General features: G+C 45.4%; 2 protein-coding genes across 4 annotated transcripts; both read right to left on the reverse strand.

Moving 5' to 3' along the window:
* Positions 1 to 4,802: 4,802 nt before the first annotated feature.
* thap1 (THAP domain containing, apoptosis associated protein 1) lies at positions 4,803 to 15,177 on the reverse strand. Of its 3 annotated transcripts, none has more exons than XR_011312031.1 (4): positions 15,032 to 15,177; positions 13,418 to 13,610; positions 5,062 to 5,593; positions 4,803 to 4,933 (listed from the first exon to the last, which is right to left on the reverse strand). XR_011312031.1 is itself a non-coding variant. In XM_069721964.1 (3 exons), exons 1-3 carry the CDS (start codon positions 15,100 to 15,102, stop codon positions 5,201 to 5,203), a joined length of 657 nt encoding a protein of 218 aa, XP_069578065.1. In that variant the 5' UTR covers positions 15,103 to 15,177; the 3' UTR covers positions 4,803 to 5,200. The 3 variants fall into 3 exon arrangements, 1 of the variants encoding a protein (XP_069578065.1); XR_011312030.1 differs by having other exon boundaries at positions 4,803 to 4,938; XM_069721964.1 differs by having other exon boundaries at positions 4,803 to 5,593.
* A 219-nt stretch (positions 15,178 to 15,396) lies between these two features.
* LOC138634820 (transcriptional regulator ATRX homolog) lies at positions 15,397 to 20,382 on the reverse strand. Its single transcript, XM_069721980.1, has 2 exons — positions 19,433 to 20,382; positions 15,397 to 19,306 (listed from the first exon to the last, which is right to left on the reverse strand). The coding sequence occupies exons 1-2, from the start codon at positions 20,045 to 20,047 to the stop codon at positions 19,127 to 19,129; spliced, it is 795 nt and encodes a 264-aa protein (XP_069578081.1). The 5' UTR covers positions 20,048 to 20,382; the 3' UTR covers positions 15,397 to 19,126.
* Positions 20,383 to 20,735: the final 353 nt, after the last annotated feature.

A 20,735-nucleotide genomic window follows, 5' to 3' on the forward strand; every position in this document is an offset into this window, starting at 1 on the left:
GAGAATGAAAAGTGAAGCTGTGTAGTTTCTATCTGGGTCAGCGGATGAACAGAAGCAAACGATCCGATAGAAGGAGAGAGCTTCACGTTCTGCTCATCTTTAACCTCTGGGGCCTCAAAACGCCTTTAAGGCTCATATGAGTGCACAGAAACACACTCTACATAATAAACTATATACACTGACGTATATGAGCAATTTATTTCACAAACATTTAAAATGATTTATTAGTAGCAGAAATATTTTCATGTATGTATCTAATGTACAAGATACAGTCAACAAAATGTGTCTGATTTAAATGTTAGAATTGAAAAAGAATATGACATCATGATCATTCATAACAGGTATGTACTCCATGTACATATACCCTTTTTCAATTCCAATTACTTGGCAAAAATATTTAAAAAGGAAATATTTTGACCTATTTTATGTATCTAATAGAGGTGAAAGGAAAACAATGAGGAGCTGCATGTAAGTAACATATATGGATATCCTAAATGTAAAAACATTTCACAATTTCCTAAATATGTTGAACCTGTCCTGGATACCGCTGAGTAGCATCCGATAATACAATTTATGCAATGTGTATACAAGGCCAGATATCAGATATTTTCTTTAATAGTGAGTAAAACATGAAATGGAAATATATTAAATGTCTGGACAATCATTTTAGACGCATTTCCCTGTTTTGCTTCCAGGTGTTGTTCACAACAGGAGAAGTTACACGCATCTAGTTTGTGTCACGTCTTGTGTGTAAAGATTCATTACCTAAAATGATTAAAAACTCATTTGTTTTCTTTTGTGCAGCAAACCAAGCCTTTCCTCTGGTTGTCTGCAGCTGGTGGCAGCATCAGCAGCAGAGCATGCTGGGAGCAGCAGAGCATGCTGGGAGCAGCAGGTCATCCAGGTGTTGTTTAATCAGAGCAGTCAGACTTAAGCCCGAGGAGCATCACTGTTCGGACAGGGCGACCTTGATGCTCTGCCGGGGGGCGGAGCTTCCGACCAACACGTCCTGGTGGATCAGATTCAGCCCCGCAGAGTTCACCTGAGAGGGGTCGAGGTTGAGAAGTGAAACCAAACTGAAGAGCATCAAAAACAGACGGACTGTTCCCAGAGGCAGACTTGTGGACAAAGAAAGTAACAGATCATTTATCTTTTCTTCGAGTCTCACTCGTAGAAGAACCAAACATATGAAGGTTGTCCTGAGGGTGGCGCTGGACGAAAGGTCAAATCAACACGTTTCGCCGTCTCTTTCTCTGCAACATGTTTTAGTCAGAAACAAGGATACGGACAAAATACGGTGTTGCTATAGTCTGGATATAAAAGAGTTCGTAGCTTCAGATCTGTAAAACGGTTCTGATCCAGAAGTGTCTTCAGCTGCAATACCAGCGAGTGCCACTAGAGGTCGGCTCCAAAAAGCCTCCGGCTCCATAGACTCCCATTCAACTTCTCTCAGGAAATACATTTTTTCTACAAGTAATTTCTGTCTTGTTAGCTAAATCACTCCTTATTAGTTATCTGAAAATAATCCCGTCATTAATTAGAAAATAAGCTTCCAAAAAACGTGTTTTGGAGACCTGCTAAAAAGTAGATGTGAAAATGACTGAGGAACACTGCATGAATAATTCTCTTACAATATCACCATGACACTAAAAACCCAAACACAACCACCAGCTTCATGCAGGTTAGTGTGATTGTAAGTGATTGTAAGTGCTCCCTGGGGTCAGAGCTGACGGTGTGTCCAGTTTGGGTCAGCTGTACTGGATGTTCTTAAAAGGGGACACTTGTGTTACTTATCTAGCAGAGCATTAAAAAGGGCAATGAAACAGAGCCACTGCTCTGACTTCAGACATGCAGCACTGTACCACCATCTGCTGGACAAAACGATCACTGCTGCTTGTCGTCTTCCCTTAAATGAAATGTTACATATTTTCGTGATTTTGCCGAGTTAAAAATGAAATAAATAATGCCAATTTTTGGTTTAATGTGAGTAAGTTGTTGTCTTAATGACCAGTAATATCACACCTTCTGTATCCTCATCTCACACACTGCTGCTTCATTTCTAAATTCACATTCAAATTTTATAATTTAAAGATGAAGTTAATCCTCCTGATCTACTGCAGTGCCAAGAATACACAAATACACACATACCAGACAGATAACAACAGTGACAATGAATGAAAAACCAGATAACATGACAAGTATTTCATCTCCACAACCTCCCTGCAGGATGTTTTTTTGGAGGAAATGTGCTGATTAGTTTTCTTGCTCACTGATGCCACAGAATTAAAGTGGATATAAATGTTTATTGTATGTGTTCTGAATATGATGATTAAGTGACTTGTAGAGAATCCTGATGTGTCTGATTTGTTCTTAAGGATGTCATTTTCTCGTAAACACTCTGTAGACACTTGTTAAGTCCGAGGGGCGATCCAAACGGTGTGACTTCGACACTGCTGCTGTTGAACACGACCAGAGCTTAGCTCCAGGATGGGATGGGATTCCACCGTGGACATAAAACTGGAGCGGATGCATTAAGAGAGAAGTGACAGGGAGACATATCCAGCAGGTGGAGGTGGTGGGGAGAAGCTATTACGTTGCTGAAGGCGAGAAAGGTTTTCGATGCGCTGTAAGTCCTGTTGAAGAAGTGAATTGGCTTCAACCAGTTCAGGTCGTTTCCCTCAAACCCTTCACAACATCAGCTAAAGTCGGTGTTGACAGTCCAACCCGTGACAGACTCGGTGCACAACAACCACGGATGTCAAAGAAAACACACCTGACGGGCCTTTTTCAGCCTGGGACACATTTAGAAACGCAAAGTTCACTTAAAACACCTCGTCTGGTTCATCGCTTCACTGCCGAAGGCTTTCTGGAGCATCTTCAGAGTCTCTGAGTTTAAAACAAATTCTGACGGAGGGGTCTCTGCTCAAATCCACGAGGAAATCACAAATGTACCGATGTTGATGAAGCAACGTAAACTTGCTCTGGTTTGTGCTGCAGAACTTTTGGATCCACCCGGTCTGATGAGGTTGGTTACAGAAGGTACTGAAGCACTGCTGTTCGAGGTGGTGTATGGATCCGCCCTGAGATGCTGAAGGCGCAGGGCATTGCTGACACGCCTCTTCAATGTCTCATGGGGGTCGGGAACAGCGCCCATGGACTGGCAGACCGGGGTGGTGGTTCCCATTTTCAAAACGGGGTACCGGAGAGTTGCTCCAACTATCGGGGTATCAGTACTCAGCCTCCCGGGCAAAGATTATATCAGAGTGCTGGAAAGGACTCCGACCGTTGGTCGAACCTCAGATTCAAGAGGAGCAGTGCAGATTCCGTCCTCGTCGTGGAACAGTGGACCAGATCTTTACCCTCACAGGACTACTGGAGGGTCCTGGGAGTTTAACCATCCAGTCTATATGTGTTTTGTGGACATGGAGAAGGCTTTGGACCGGGTCCCCTGGGGGTTTTTGTGGGAGGTGCTGCAGGAGTACGGGGTGCCGGACCCGTTGCAACGGGCCATCCGGTCTCTGTACAACCGCAGTAGGAGCTGTGTTCGTATTCACTGCAATAAGTCAAACATGTTGTCAGTGGGCGTGGCCTCCGGTGGGCGTGGCCTCCGCCAGGGCTGTCCTTTGTCACCGATCCCGTTTGTGACCTTCATGACAGGATATCTAGCAGTCAGGAGGAGGAGAACGTCGGGTTCGGGGGTCTCCGGATCGTATCTCTGCTGTTTGCAGATGATGTGGTCCTGTTGGCCTCTTCGGACTCCCAGCATGCACTGGGGCGGTTTGTGGCCGAGTGTGAAGCAGTGAGGACGAAAGTTAGTACCTCCAAATCTGAGGACATGGTGCTTTGCTGGAAACCAGTGGATTGATGGAGGGTGGAGGGTGGAGAGTGGAGGGAGGAGGGAGGAGAGTGGAGGGTGGAGCAGGAGATTGGTGCTGCACCGTGTTAATGAAGACGAGCTGAGCTGGAAGGTGAAGCTCTCCGTTGACCTGTAACTACCAGATTCATTTCAACCGTGTTTTAAGGCGAGATGTTCGTCCACACTGGAAAAACTACTAAATGTAGTTTGTAGAAAAGTCTCTGAAATAAATGTCCAGTTAAATGGAGGGAAGGTGAAGAAACTAACAACACATGAACTTAACTTTCCATTTAGAATATTCTGAACACTGACGGCCTTCCTCAAGAACGAACACTTCACTAAAACCACAGGGACCGGACCAGAGAGAAGGACCGGGACCGGACCGGACCGGACCAGAGAGAAGGACCGGGACCGGACCGGACCAGAGAGAAGAACCGGGACCGGACCGGACCAGAGAGAAGAACCGGGGGACTTCGTTGTGTTTGCAGTTTATTGCACATCAGCAGCTGTTCAATGAGTCGGCATGTAAACAAATACACACACACACACACACACACACACACACACACACACACACACACACACACACACACACACACACACACACACACACACACACACACGCGCGAATTCGGGCATTCAGAACTTTGTCAAACGTGAAACCGACTTTAAGTCGGTTATGATTTTTTTTCCTTTTAGGAAAAATTGTTCAAAGACGAACAACAAACGTAGAAAATGAGTTCATGACTCTTGTTTTACTTTAAGAGCCAGATTTCATTCTTAAATCCCACAAAGGAAAAAAAGAGTTTTCTCTTTCCTGACAGTGAAGATGAAAAGATATCACATCAGCCCACATCTGGTTCAGCATGGAGTCAGGACATGAATGGAGTTAGCCTACCCTACCCTAGCGTAGCGTAGCGGGGTGCAACAAGCAGCCCGCCTCCGTCTGAGCAGCAGCTTGTGATTGGAAGCAGAGTTCAGTGATGTCGGAGAAAATTCCTTGAACGACAGACGTCTCGTCTGGTTGCCTAGCAACCCCAAGGTTAGGATGCAAATCCAGCATGCTGCAGCATCCAACTGTTCTTTGATCAAGAAAATATATTCAGAAACAACTTCTCTTAAAAAAAAGAAATAGTACAAATATAAACAAATCATCACTGCAACCCAAACACAAAAGATTAAAAGAAATAAAAAGAGATATGTACGGTGTCGGTTGTATCCACATCGGACCTGATGCGGTCCGCATCACTTCCTGGAACAGGAAACGCGGTCCGGCTCCGAGCCGGGACGTCTGCCGCCCTGCTCAGCAGCTCCTCGGCAGCAGACGGAGTCTCTTCCTCCTCGTCACTCGATGCCTTTGAGCGTGTGGTAGATGTGTTTGGGTAAAATCACGTATCCCTCGCTGAAGGCCGGCGGCGGCTGGCGGATCGTCCGGGGAACCTTACAGGCTGCTTTCAGCCTCTTGATCTTCCTCTCCTGTCGCCGACACTTCTGCTGCGTCGTCTTCAGCTTCTTCCTCAGACGCTCCACCTGCGCCTCCAGCTGGTCGATGCGCTTCTTCTGCTGCGCCGCGTCCTCCACCGTGTAGTTGTGGTCGCAGGAGACCGCCACCGTGTCGCTGCGGATGTCTCGCAGGCTGCGCTCGGGCTCCTCCTCCTCCACCGCGGGGTCAGAGGTCAACGGCAGAGAGAGCGGGAAGTGGATGACGGAGGGGAAGGGATCCTCCAGGGATTCTGACTGAGATGGAAAACACATTTAATTCCTCTGCTGCTTTTTTAAAACCAATATTAACCCGAATGTAAGCAAACAACGTTGGAATCGTTCTTTCTACTAGTTTTTACTTCTTCAGCCTCTTACTTGACCAAACTGTTTTCATTCATTTAAATCTCTACTGAATTTAAACTGCAACAACACGCTTACAAAAGTAGCTGATTATGACACAGTGTCATGTAGGAATATGTAGAACACTGCTGCTTATCTAAAATAGCGAGGTGGGAGACCTACCTCCACCTGAAATGTACACGTTCATTAAAACAGAGAGGGGAACCCAGAAGTGCCAGACACCACCTCCATATATGGTCGTTGTAAATAAACCCTGCATGAAGGCTGACCAGTAGTTACGGGTTTGGTCGTTCTTCCTCAGAGTTGTTACCACGTCTACCGTTGGTTGAATACGGTCACAGCTCAATCAGAAATCAGTGCATCATGTTGAATGTCTCATCATCTCTACTTTTTGTTGTCTGTTCTGTTTTGTGCTGCAACACATCAACTCTTCCAATGGACCGGAAGAAGGTCACAAAATACTGTGAGGGAACAGAAACAGCTCCTGGGAGGAATCTGTGACCCTACACACTGAGATCAGTCTCACCTGGATATAGACTGACATCAGTCTCACCTGGATATAGACTGAGATCAGTCTCACCTGGATATAGACTGACATCAGTCTCACCTGGATATAGACTGAGATCAGTCTCACCTGGATATAGACTGACATCAGTCTCACCTGGATATAGACTGAGATCAGTCTCACCTGGATATAGACTGACATCAGTCTCACCTGGATATAGACTGAGATCAGTCTCACCTGGATATAGACTGACATCAGTCTCACCTGGATAGACTGAGATCAGTCTCACATGGATATAGACTGAGATCAGTCTCACCTGGATAGACTGAGATCAGTCTCACGTGGATACACACTGAGATCAGTCTCACGTGGATACACACTGAGATCAGTCTCACCTAGATATAGACTGAGATCAGTCTCACCTGGATAGACTGAGATCAGTCTCACCTGGATACAGACTGAGATCAGTCTCACCTAGATATAGACTGAGATCAGTCTCACCTGGATAGGCTGAGATCAGTCTCACCTGGATACAGACTGAGATCAGTCTCACTTGGATAGACTGAGATCAGTCTCACCTGGATACAGACTGAGATCAGTCTCACCTAGATATAGACTGAGATCAGTCTCACCTGGATAGACTGAGATCAGTCTCACCTGGATACAGACTGAGATCAGTCTCACCTGGATACAGACTGAGATCAGTCTCACCTGGATACAGACTGAGATCAGTCTCACCTTTATAGACTGAGATCAGTCTCACCTGGATAGACTGAAATCAGTCTCACCTGGATACAGACTGAGATCAATCTCACCTGGATAGACTTAGATCAGTCTCACCTTTATAGACTTAGATCAGTCTCACCTGGATACAGACTGAGATCAGTCTCACCTGGATAGGCTGAGATCAGTCTCACCTGGATAGACTGAGATCAGTCTCACCTGGATAGACTGAGATCAGTCTCACCTGGATACAGACTGAGATCAGTCTCACCTGGATACAGACTGAGATCAGTCTCACCTGGATAGGCTGAGATCACTCTCACCTGGATAGACTGAGATCAGTCTCAGCTGGATAGACTGCGATCAGTCTCACCTTTATAGACTGAGATCAGTCTCACCTGGATACAGACTGAGATCAGTCTCACCTGGATACAGACTGAGATCAGTCTCACCTTTATAGACTGAGATCAGTCTCACCTGGATAGACTGAAATCAGTCTCACCTGGATACAGACTGAGATCAATCTCACCTGGATACAGGCTGAGATCAGTCTCACCTTTATAGACTTAGATCAGTCTCACCTGGATAAAGACTGAGATCAGTCTCACCTGGATAAAGACTGAGATCAGTCTCACCTTTATAGACTGAGATCAGTCTCACCTGGATAGACTGAGATCAGTCTCACCTGGATAAAGACTGAGATCAGTCTCACCTGGATAAAGACTGAGATCAGTCTCACCTGGATAGACTGAGATCAGTCTCACCTTTATAGACTGAGATCAGTCTCACCTGGATAGACTGAGATCAGTCTCACCTGGATACAGACTGAGATCAGTCTCACCTGGATACAGACTGAGATCAGTCTCACCTGGATAGACTGAGATCAGTCTCACCTGGATAGACTGAGATCAGTCTCACCTGGATAGACTGAGATCAGTCTCACATGGATATAGACTGAGATCAGTCTCACCTGGATAAAGACTGAGATCAGTCTCACCTGGATAGACTGAGATCAGTCTCACCTGGATACAGACTGAGATCAGTCTCACCTGGATAGACTGAGATCAGTCTCACCTTTATAGACTTAGATCAGTCTCACCTGGATAGACTGAGATCAGTCTCACCTTTATAGACTGAGATCAGTCTCACCTGGATAGACTGAGATCAGTCTCACCTGGATAGACTGAGATCAGTCTCACCTGGATAGACTTAGATCAGTCTCACCTGGATAACCTGACTGAGATCAGTCTCACCTGGATACAGACTGAGATCAGTCTCACCTGGACTGAGATCAGACTGAGATCAGTCTCACCTGGATAGACTGAGATCAGTCTCACCTGGATACAGACTGAGATCAGTCTCACCTGGAGTCTCACCTGAGATCAGTCTCACCTTATAGACTGAGATCAGTCTCACCTTTATAGACTGAGATCAGTCTCACCTTTATAGACTGAGATCAGTCTCACCTGGATAGACTGAGATCAGTCTCACCTAAAGACTGAGATCAGTCTCACCTGGATACAGACTGAGATCAGTCTCACCTGGATAGACTGAGATCAGTCTCACTGATAGACTGAGATCAGTCTCAGATCAGTCTCACCTTTATAGACTGAGATCAGTCTCACCTGGATAGACTGAGATCAGTCTCACCTGGATACAGACTGAGATCAGTCTCACCTGGATACAGACTGAGATCAGTCTCACCTTTATAGACTGAGATCAGTCTCACCTGGATAGACTGAAATCAGTCTCACCTGGATACAGACTGAGATCAATCTCACCTGGATACAGGCTGAGATCAGTCTCACCTGGATAAAGACTGAGATCAGTCTCACCTGGATAAAGACTGAGATCAGTCTCACCTTTATAGACTGAGATCAGTCTCACCTGGATAGACTGAGATCAGTCTCACCTGGATAAAGACTGAGATCAGTCTCACCTTTATAGACTGCGATCAGTCTCACCTGGATAAAGACTGAGATCAGTCTCACCTGGATACAGACTGAGATCAGTCTCACCTGGATACAGACTGAGATCAGTCTCACCTGGATAGACTGAGATCAGTCTCAGCTGGATAGACTGCGATCAGTCTCACCTTTATAGACTGAGATCAGTCTCACCTGGATAGACTGAGATCAGTCTCACCTGGATACAGACTGAGATCAGTCTCACCTGGATACAGACTGAGATCAGTCTCACCTGGATATAGACTGAGATCAGTCTCACCTGGATAGACTGAGATCAGTCTCACCTGGATAGACTGAGATCAGTCTCACCTGGATAAAGACTGAGATCAGTCTCACCTGGATAGACTGAGATCAGTCTCACCTGGATAGACTGAGATCAGTCTCACCTGGATAGACTGAGATCAGTCTCACCTATAGACTGAGATCAGTCTCACCTGGATAGACTGAGATCAGTCTCACCTGGATAGACTGAGATCAGTCTCTTTATAGACTGAGATCAGTCTCACCTGGATAAAGACTGAGATCAGTCTCACTTTTATAGACTGAGATCAGTCTCACCTGGATAGATTGAGATCAGTCTCACCTGGATAGACTGAGATCAGTCTCACCTGGATAGACTGAGATCAGTCTCACCTGGATAGACTGAGATCAGTCTCACCTGGATAGACTGAGATGAGTCTCACCTTTATAGACTTAGATCAGTCTCACCTGGATAGACTGAGATCAGTCTCACCTGGATAGACTGAGATCAGTCTCACCTTTATAGACTGAGATCAGTCTCACCTGGATAAAGACTGAGATCAGTCTCACCTGGATAGACTGAGATCAGTCTCACCTGGATAGACTGAGATCAGTCTCACCTGGATAGACTGAGATCAGTCTCACCTGGATAGACTGAGATCAGTCTCACCTGGATAAAGACTGAGATCAGTCTCACCTGGATAGACTGAGATCAGTCTCACCTTTATAGACTTAGATCAGTCTCACCTGGATAGACTGAGATCAGTCTCACCTTTATAGACTGAGATCAGTCTCACCTTTATAGACTGCGATCAGTCTCACCTTTATAGACTGCGATCAGTCTCACCTGGATAGACTGAGATCAGTCTCACCTGGATACAGACTGAGATCAGTCTCACCTGGTCTCACCTTTATAGACTGTCTCAGATAGACTGAGATCAGTCTCACCTGGATAGACTGAGATCAGTCTCACCTTTATAGACTGAGATCAGTCTCACCTGGATAGACTGAGATCAGTCTCACCTGAGATCAGGATACAGACTGAGATCAGTCTCACCTGGATACACTGAGATCAGTCTCACCTGGATAGACTGAGATCAGTCTCACCTGAGATCAGACTGACTGAGATCAGTCTCACCTGAGATCACCTGGATAGACTGAGATCAGTCTCACCTGGATAGACTGAGATCAGTCTCACCTGGATAAAGACTGAGATCAGTCTCACCTGGATAGACTGAGATCAGTCTCACCTGGATAGACTGAGATCAGTCTCACCTGGATAAAGACTGAGATCAGTCTCACCTGGATACAGACTGAGATCAGTCTCACCTTTATAGACTGAGATCAGTCTCACCTGGATAGACTGAGAGTCTCACCTTTATAGACTGAGATCAGTCTCACCTGGATATAGACTGAGATCAGTCTCACCTGGATCTGAGATCAGTCTCACCTGGATAGACTGAGATCAGTCTCACCTGGATAGACTGAGATCAGTCTCACCTGGATAGACTGAGATCAGTCTCACCTGGATAAAGACTGAGATCAGTCTCACCTGGATAGACTGAGATCAGATAGACTGAGATCAGTCTCACCTGGATAGACTGAGATCAGTCTCACCTGGATAAAGACTGAGATCAGTCTCACCTGGATAAAGACTGAGATCAGTCTCACCTGGATAGACTGAGATCAGTCTCACCTTTATAGACTGAGATCAGTCTCACCTGGATACAGACTGAGATCAGTCTCACCTTTATAGACTGAGATCAGTCTCACCTGGATAGACTGAGATCAGTCTCACCTGGATATAGACTGAGATCAGTCTCACCTGGATAGACTGAGATCAGTCTCACCTTTATAGACTTAGATCAGTCTCACCTGGATAGACTGAGATCAGTCTCACCTTTATAGACTGCGATCAGTCTCACCTTTATAGACTGCGATCAGTCTCACCTGGATAGACTGAGATCAGTCTCACCTGGATGAGATCAGTCTCACTGAGATCAGTCTCACCTGGATATAGACTGAGATCAGTCTCACCTTTATAGACTGAGATCAGTCTCACCTGGATAGACTGAGATCAGTCTCACCTGGATAGACTGAGATCAGTCTCACCTTTATAGACTGAGATCAGTCTCACCTTTATAGACTGAGATCAGTCTCACCTGGACAGACTGAGATCAGTCTCACCTGGATACAGACTGAGATCAGTCTCACCTGGATACAGACTGAGATCAGTCTCACCTTTATAGACTGAGATCAGTCTCACCTGGATAGACTGAAATCAGTCTCACCTGGATACAGACTGAGATCAATCTCACCTGGATACAGGCTGAGATCAGTCTCACCTTTATAGACTTAGATCAGTCTCACCTGGATAAAGACTGAGATCAGTCTCACCTGGATAAAGACTGAGATCAGTCTCACCTTTATAGACTGAGATCAGTCTCACCTGGATAGACTGAGATCAGTCTCACCTGGATAGACTGAGATCAGTCTCACCTGGATAAAGACTGAGATCAGTCTCACCTGGATAGACTGAGATCAGTCTCACCTGGATAGACTGAGATCAGTCTCACCTGGATAAAGACTGAGATCAGACTGAGATCAGTCTCACCTGGATATAGACTGAGATCAGTCTCACCTGGATACAGACTGAGATCAGTCTCACCTGGATAAAGACTGAGATCAGTCTCACCTGGATATAGACTGAGATCAGTCTCACCTGGATAGACTGAGATCAGTCTCACCTGGATAGACTGAGATCAGTCTCACCTGAGATCAGTCTCACCTGGATAAAGACTGAGATCAGTCTCACCTTTATAGACTGAGATCAGTCTCACCTGGATAGACTGAGATCAGTCTCACCTTTATAGACTGAGATCAGTCTCACCTGGATAAAGACTGAGATCAGTCTCACCTGGATAAAGACTGAGATCAGTCTCACCTTTATAGACTGAGATCAGTCTCACCTGGATAGACTGAGATCAGTCTCACCTTTATAGACTGAGATCAGTCTCACCTTTATAGACTGAGATCAGTCTCACCTGGATAAAGACTGAGATCAGTCTCACCTGGATAAAGACTGAGATCAGTCTCACCTGGATAGACTGAGATCAGTCTCACCTTTATAGACTGAGATCAGTCTCACCTGGATAGACTGAGATCAGTCTCACCTGGATAAAGACTGAGATCAGTCTCACCTGGATAGACTGAGATCAGTCTCACCTGGATATAGACTGAGATCAGTCTCACCTGGATAGACTGAGATCAGTCTCACCTGGATAGACTGAGATCAGTCTCACCTGGATAAAGACTGAGATCAGTCTCACCTGGATATAGACTGAGATCAGTCTCACCTGGATAGGCTGAGATCAGTCTCACCTGGATAGACTGAGATCAGTCTCACCTGGATACAGACTGAGATCAGTCTCACCTGGATACAGACTGAAATCAGTCTCACCTTTATAGACTGAGATCAGTCTCACCTGGATAGACTGAAATCAGTCTCACCTGGATACAGGCTGAGATCAGTCTCACCTTTATAGACTTAGATCAGTCTCACCTGGATAAAGACTGAGATCAGTCTCACCTGGATAAAGACTGAGATCAGTCTCACCTGGATAAAGACTGAGATCAGTCTCACCTTTATAGACTGAGATCAGTCTCACCTGGATAGACTGAGATCAGTCTCACCTGGATAAAGACTGAGATCAGTCTCACCTGGATAGACTGAGATCAGTCTCACCTGGATAGACTGAGATCAGTCTCACCTTTATAGACTGAGATCAGTCTCACCTGGATAAAGACTGAGATCAGTCTCACCTGGATAGACTGAGATCAGTCTCACCTTTATAGACTGAGATCAGTCTCACCTGGATAAAGACTGAGATCATCACCTGATATAGACTGAGATCAGTCTCACCTGGATAAAGACTGAGATCAGTCTCACCTTTATAGACTGAGATCAGTCTCACCTGGATAAAGACTGAGATCAGTCTCACCTTTATAGACTGAGATCAGTCTCACCTGGATAGACTGAGATCAGTCTCACCTGGATAGACTGAGATCAGTCTCACCTGGATAGACTGAGATCAGTCTCACCTGGATAAAGACTGAGATCAGTCTCACCTGGATAGACTGAGATCAGTCTCACCTGGATAAAGACTGAGATCAGTCTCACCTGGATAGACTGAGATCAGTCTCACCTTTATAGACTGCGATCAGTCTCACCTGGATAAAGACTGAGATCAGTCTCACCTGGATAAAGACTGAGATCAGTCTCACCTTGATGCTGAGGTTGAAGGTGAAGAGTGACGGGACAGCGTTCTCCTTCAGCACGCGGTTGTTGCATTCTCTCTTGAAGCAGTCTTTGGTGAAATGCTGTGAGCAGATGTTGCTGTACTTCGTTGGCTTAAAGTTGTTCCTCCTCATCGCCGACACCCATTTACCACAGACGTCCGGACGAGCCAGAGGAAACCTGAGAACCAATAATTACAATAATAAAAATAGGTTAGAAAGCAATAAATAGAAAAGTGTAAATTTGTTCCAAATTATGTTGATATTTTTTTTTTTTAAACTTGTGTGGGATTTGGTTTAACAGCAGTCTTATGGATGGATAGATAGATAGATAGATAGATAGATAGATAGATAGATAGATAGATAATAGATAGATAGATAGATAGATAATAAATAGATAGATAAATAATCTATAGATAGATAGATATAGATAATCTATAGATAATAGATAATCTACAGATAGATAGATAATCTATAGATAATAGATCATCTATAGATAATAGATAATCTACAGATAGATAGATAATCTATAGATAATAGATCATCTATAGATAATAGATCATCTATAGATAATAGATAGGTAATCTATAGATAGATAGATAGATAGATAGATAGATAGATAGATAGATAGATAGATAATCTATAGATAATAGATAGATCGATAATAGATCGATATGAGCGCAAGGGGACATTTTTTTCATTACAACAGCATGTAATATATGGCAAAAGCAATAAATATTACGGAATAAAAATAGAGGTAGTTAAAGGTATACATGTGATAAAAAAAATTACAAATAAAATAGAATAAGATTAAATTAAATTAAAAACAGTGCAACAGTGTTATTGATGTGGGATGGATTTGGTTATGTTCCAGTGTGATTGCAGTGGCCAGCAATGATCTCCTGTACCGGTCCTTCTCACTGATCAATCACTGATCAATATCAATCATTCATTTAGGTTCTTTATGAAGCAAACTTCATGTCGGAATTGTTTGCTTGCTCTTAAATCACAAATTCTGTTTGTATAAATCCTCCGTTCAACCAAACAGCGGTTGAAGGCTGTCAGCTCTGCTCCTCCAACCGTTCACCGCGCAGCAGGCTGCACCACCGGACCACCGGACATGAGGCGAGCTGTGAACCGAACTCCAGTCAAAGTCCAGGTGAATGTAGGACTCCCGTGTTTGTGGACCGAGCTGACATGCAGAATATAACCGGACGTGTTTTTAACGCACATCTGTTACGTCCTGCGAAATTCGGCAGAAAAACAAAAGGAGTTTATGGTTCAATAAAAGTTTAATTAACATCTGAACTCGTGTTTTTGAAGGTTTTACTTTTTGCGGAGAACTTGATCAAACACTTTTCAATTTCTCGGAGTAAAGATTGTGTTTGGAGAGTTTTCTGTGACACAAGAAATGTCCAGAGTCCGGTGGTCATGTCCTGGTGAAGACGAGCAGCGGGCTGGTCCCGCCGGTTGGTCCCGCAGGCTGGTCCAACTCTGCCGCGACTCTTCAGCAGTGCGACGCGGCGCTGAACCACCACGTCTGGGCAGCTAATGCTAACTAGCTCCCACACAAACACACACGCACACGTTGAATGAACTTACTTATGGAATGAAATGTCTTTGTCTTTGTGGTAGCGGTTCTTACAGCCGTACGCTGAGCACGTCTGGACCATGGTTACTGCTTCCAGGCAGCAGTCACCGACGCCCGGAGTGGAGCTCCACGAAGACCCGCTGGCGCTTCTCCCACCGTCCGGACAGGCTTCAATGCCACTAACAATGATGGCGTCGGAGACTGCGTCACCTGACTTACGTTCTCACATCTGATTGGCTGAACTGGCTTCTCCTTACCTTCACGTTGCCCACTCCGGACAACAAAAGTACCTCGCGGTTATTAGGACAGAAGATTCATTCAAAGGGAAGTGGACATGAAAACAGGGACATTAAAATAGGAACAGCAGTTGGTCCAAAAAAAAGGAGGACATTTTATTTATAAACGGTCTTTTATAACACGGCGGGTTGGTCTGAAGAGCTTTATACAGCAAGACCAGAAATACAGTGGAAACAAGGAAATGCACAGCACTGATATGTAACAATGTGTGTGTGTGTGTGTGAGTGAGTGTGAGTGTGTGTGAGTGAGTAAGTGTGTGTGTGTGTGTGAGAGAGTGTGTGAGTGTGTGTGTGTGAGTGAGAGTGTGTGTGTGTGAGTGAGTGTGCGTGTGAGTGTGTGTGTGTGAGAGTGTGTGTGAGAGTATGTGTGTGTGTGTGTGTGTGTGAGTGAGTGTGTGTGAGTGAGTGTGTGTGTGAGAGTGTGTGTGTGTGTGTGTGTGTGTGTGTGAGTGTGTGTGAGAGTGAGTGTGAGTGAGTGTGAGAGTGTGTGTGTGTGTGTGTGTGTGTGTGTGTGTGTGTGAGTGTGTGTGTGTGTGTGAGAGTGAGTGTGTGAGTGTGTGTGAGAGTGAGTGTGTGTGTGTGTGTGTGTGTGTGTGTGTGTGTGTGAGTGTGTGTGTGTGTGAGAGTGTGTGTGTGAGTGTGTGAGTGTGTGTGTATTCTCACTATATTGTACAACATACTGAGTCCATTTCTTTAGCAAGAAACAGAAAAGGCCACACGTCTCTCACTCTGGGTTCAGTTTCAGCCGCTGCGCACTGAAAACTGGACATTAAAACATTCAAGGAGGTCCAGTTCCTCATCAGCTGACGACTCTGTTGTTGCCAAAGCTCAGAAATCTGGCAAACAAACAGGCTCAACTTATGAGTGGTTTTTTTTCGTCATTCATTTTCACTGCATTTCAACACACCATTACAGCCACAGGAGAGAAGGACGAGGAAAAAGATTAAAGAAAGGTGGGAAAGAAACAATGAATATTCATAAAGAGCATTTCCTTATTAGAGACGATATTTGTCCATTCTATACATTAGTACATGAATGCAGCGCTGTAACGGCCGCTGGGAAGGAAGAAATAAATACAAAAGTACAAAACGGCTGAGGCTGCCCAGACAATCACTCGATTACTTCTCAGGATGTCTGTAAATACTGTGATCCTCCGAAGCCTCTGGGCCACAGTCCATCCAGACGTGAAGTCAGAGTTTATTTGATCATATTCACGGCGCTGCAGTCTGGAACACGACCAGAAACTCAACCTTAAGAAAATGAAGACTGGATTTCTTTCCTTAAAGCAATGCACTCTGGGAGTTGTAGTTGACCTGCTGCCACATGTATAGAGCCTGGAGAGTTAACATATCCAACATCAGTCAGCTGAGACTGACGGGAGGCCCCGCCCACTTTCATTTATAAACATGGGCGACCAAATGAAATCAGTGCTACAAGTAAAACCAGACGTTGTCATCTGCACTTGAAAGAGAAACGACTGTTGTTTTGGTTTGTTGTGTTATTTCGATAGTTCTGTCCATCGTTCCCGTCAGTCGTAAAAACTTTACTGCAAAATATCTAGAGGAAGTGATAAAGAGTTGTTGGGTTCTTAATACGGCCTCAAACTGTACGTGACCTTTTTAAAAGGACACTGAAGACAAACATCTGCTATTTTTAGCTTCAGCCCTCATTCAGTGAATGGAACCGGCTCAGTTGTCATCACGAGACCTTATAGCTGCGTTTTAAAGTTCACAGAGCTTTTAGTTCCAGGTACTAACGGCTGGGAACTTCTCCAGGAACGACAGGTTCCTTCAGCCCTTTGTTACCCGTTTCCACTGAAGCCTGAAGCCCCGTGAAGGTCACAGAAAGTAGTAAACCGACGAATCAAAAAGCGTTTGCTACGGCAATTTTTGCACGAAACGATGACAACCTTGATTAAAATGATAAAGGAGCCCTTCTCCGTTAATGTCTCAAAATGAACCTCCAATCCATCCGCTAAGGAGTTCCTGTTGTAAAACGCTGCTGTGCTTTAACTTGAACCAAACGTAAACTTCTTGGGACAGTTTTGGGAAATAACCTCATTCTGCAATGAAGGATTATTCTCATGATGAATTAACTGTTAAAGTATTAAAGTATTTGTAACTTGAGATGGACAAAACTATCAAAATTGAAGACATTATTAAAAAAGACGTCTTTAAAAAGCTTGAGTACAAGATGCTTGTGAACGGCTGCTGACCTCAGACGGTGATGTCATCACATACACCTGAAGAAGCAAATCTTCATTGCAGGAGTCCCATTTCATCTCTTGTCCAAATTGATATTTAAATGAAAGAGAAGGAAAAGTGCAACATGAAGGAATTTGAGTGCTGTCAGTTGGTTATATTTAATGTCTGTAAATACTGTGATCCTCCGAAGCCTCTGGGCCACAGTCCATCCAGACGTGAAGTCAGAGTTTATTTGATCATATTCACGGCGCTGCAGTCTGGAACACGACCAGAAACTCAACCTTAAGAAAATGAAGACTGGATTTCTTTCCTTAAAGCAATGCACTCTGGGAGTTGTAGTTGACCTGCTGCCACATGTATAGAGCCTGGAGAGTTAACATATCCAACATCAGTCAGCTGAGACTGACGGGAGGCCCCGCCCACTTTCCTTGGATCCATGTCCAACAGAATCCACGGGACCATCAAGGTTCGAACACGGTGTCGCCGCGGTTTCTACACAAAAGTTAATTGTCGTCACACATCCAATAATCTTCACTCAATGTTCACTTTCAACTCGAGCTGAAACAATTCTTCAGTTAATCAACAGAAACTTACCGATCAACCGTTTCTAATAAGTAAATTCTTCCAAGCAAAAATGTCAAATATCTGCTGATTCTAAGAACTTCATTATGAGAATTTGGTGTTTTTCTTTTGTCACATGTGACGTTTAACTGTAAATCTTTGGATTTTTGGACGGTTGGTCACTGAAACAAGATGTCGTGATTGGCTGAACAATAATGAGGAAGTCAGTGACAGCTGGTGTGCAAACATCACGACGCACGAGGAACCAGAAACTCCTGCTGAGGTTGATGTGCAGGTGGCATTTACACTTACAGACATACACATGTGGAAACCATAAATTGGCCTTCTTTAAAAAAAAAAATCACTACCAGCAGGTTAATCAATAATGGATATTAGTTACTTTCAGCCAAAACAACAACACCTTTTTGCCATCTGAGCAAACTCCCATTCACCGAAAGCTCTCGAAAAACCTTTGAAGTGGACGTTGAGTTCAAATCATTTTGACGTCACTGATGTCCAGAAATAGATCAGATTAAAACTTCAAAACAATAATGACTTCACATGAAGACCGGGGATGGATGTATATAATGCACAAGAATTCATGTGCCACCAACAAACTGCAGAAACACACAAAACAAAACAAAATACAAACTGCAGTTCAACCTTTTACGGTTTCGTTCAAACGGCGGTTCTGCTTGTTGAAGCGTTGCAGAGCGACTTGAAGCATCGAAGAGCTGAACGTCCCGGCTGGAAGTTTTTACCCGACAGGTGAACGCCGTCCCACCTGTCGGCCGACCGGAGGCGTTCGTGTGGGAACATCTGGGGTTTCCTGATATGCGGGATGTTATAAATTAAAACTGAACCGGACCTCTCAGCAGATCAGCAGCGTGACCTCACACACGAGCGACTGGCCGTCCACCACGTCTCAGTCTGAAGCAGAGCCACGTCCGTCCGTCCGTCCGTCTGTCTGTCCGTTTTCTGCTGCAACAAGACGCCCAGAAAAACCTCGCAACCCCAATTCTTCAGTGTCCACCATTGTGTGGATCTACTGCTTCCCCTCCTCCTCCTCTTCCTCTTCCTCATCCTCCTCCTCCTCCTCCTCTTCCTTCTTTTTCCTGCCTCCTTCATCACCTCCTGCAGCTTCTTTCTTGGTGCCATCCTTTCCTCCATCTTCATCGCCGGTCTCATCGTTTGTTTCTCTGGAGTCGTCCTCCTCGCCAGCACCCTGAAAGTACAAAAACAATTTGGGATTCAGACTCGGAGGAACTCTTTTGTTTGTGTCGTATCTCGCCTGAAGATATTTTTACGTCTGAAGTGTAAAGTCTGTGTGATGAGGGTCCCGGGTCGGTACCTGCTTCAGGCGGCTCCACCTCCGGTTCGGGACCCGGGCCTTCATCCTGCGGGACAGCGCCAGCAGCTTGTTGTGTCTCTGCCTCCTCTTCAGCTTCTCCGCCTCCTCGCGCCGCTTCTCCTCCGCGTGGTCCGAGTCCGACTCCTCCTGCCGCTGCAGCCTGCTCCGTTTCCTGGGCTGCACCATCCTCTTCGGTTCACACTTCTCCTTCTTCTTCTTCTTCTCCTCCTCATCATCGTCGTCCTCATCTTCATCCTCGCCGGTGCTGGACGACGACGAGCTGTCGTCGCCCCCCAGAAACGACCTCTTCCGGCGGGTCACGGATCGGCTGTCGTCGCTGGATGTCGCCCCGGACTCGCTCCGGCTCCGGCTCCGGCTCCGGACCCGGCTCCGGACCCGGCTCCGGGTCCGTCCCCGGTCCTCCTGCTCGCTGTCCTCCTCCGGGGAGCTCTGGTAGTCGGACTGGGACGCGGTGGAGGAGGAGGAGGAGGAGAAGGAGCCTTCGTCACTGTCGTCCAGGATGGAGGCGGGCAGGCCGATCTCCCGCTTCTTCGACGCGTCCACTTTGGTCTTTCGCATCGACGCGAACATTTTCCGCTTGTACAAACTCTCCATGTCTGCACGCGGTACCGGAGACCGGAGACATCAAACAGAAACGGAAGAAAGAGGACCGGACTGTGTGAGCAGGCTAACGGGGCGCTTGCTAGCCTCTGCCGTCTGCGCGTCACAACAACGACGGCATGTTATTTACGAGTTATAACACGAGTTATAACACGCAGAACTAAGTTCACCACCGCGCACAATTTTTCTGGAGATTTGTTTACAGAAATGTTCCGTGTGGAAACGTTTTACCGGTCGACGGTCGACGGGACCTGGAGCAGGTCTCCAGCCAGGAAGCTACCTGTGTATTGTTGTGGCTCCTACTTCTTCTTCGCTGAAATAAATTCTGGCACGCTTGATCGCAGCGCCCCACTGAGGCGGAGACGGACACGACAGCCGCAGGTGCCAGGATGATCACAACTGAGCTGTCATAAAAACAGTTATAAACACAAAAATAAGGAGGTGTAATCATAATCATTAAACCAATCACATAGAATTAAATAAAAAAAGATTCAAAAATAAACTTGAAAATGAAACAGAAATATAAACACAACCAAATTAAATCTACAATGAACAAGCACAATGAAAACATGTCACTGCGGACAACCACCCTGTGGGGCCCCCTTACTGGAATTTTATTACTTGCATATTTTTTTATTACCTTTCAACGTGTCCAAATGACAAAGTTTTAGGTGAGCTGGAG

The sequence above is a fragment of the Brachyistius frenatus genome, unplaced genomic scaffold, assembly GCF_029030835.1.
Source record: "Brachyistius frenatus isolate BFR_SWC_R1_liver_20210118 unplaced genomic scaffold, ASM2903083v1 Contig_279, whole genome shotgun sequence".
Classification (NCBI taxonomy): domain Eukaryota; kingdom Metazoa; phylum Chordata; class Actinopteri; family Embiotocidae; genus Brachyistius; species Brachyistius frenatus.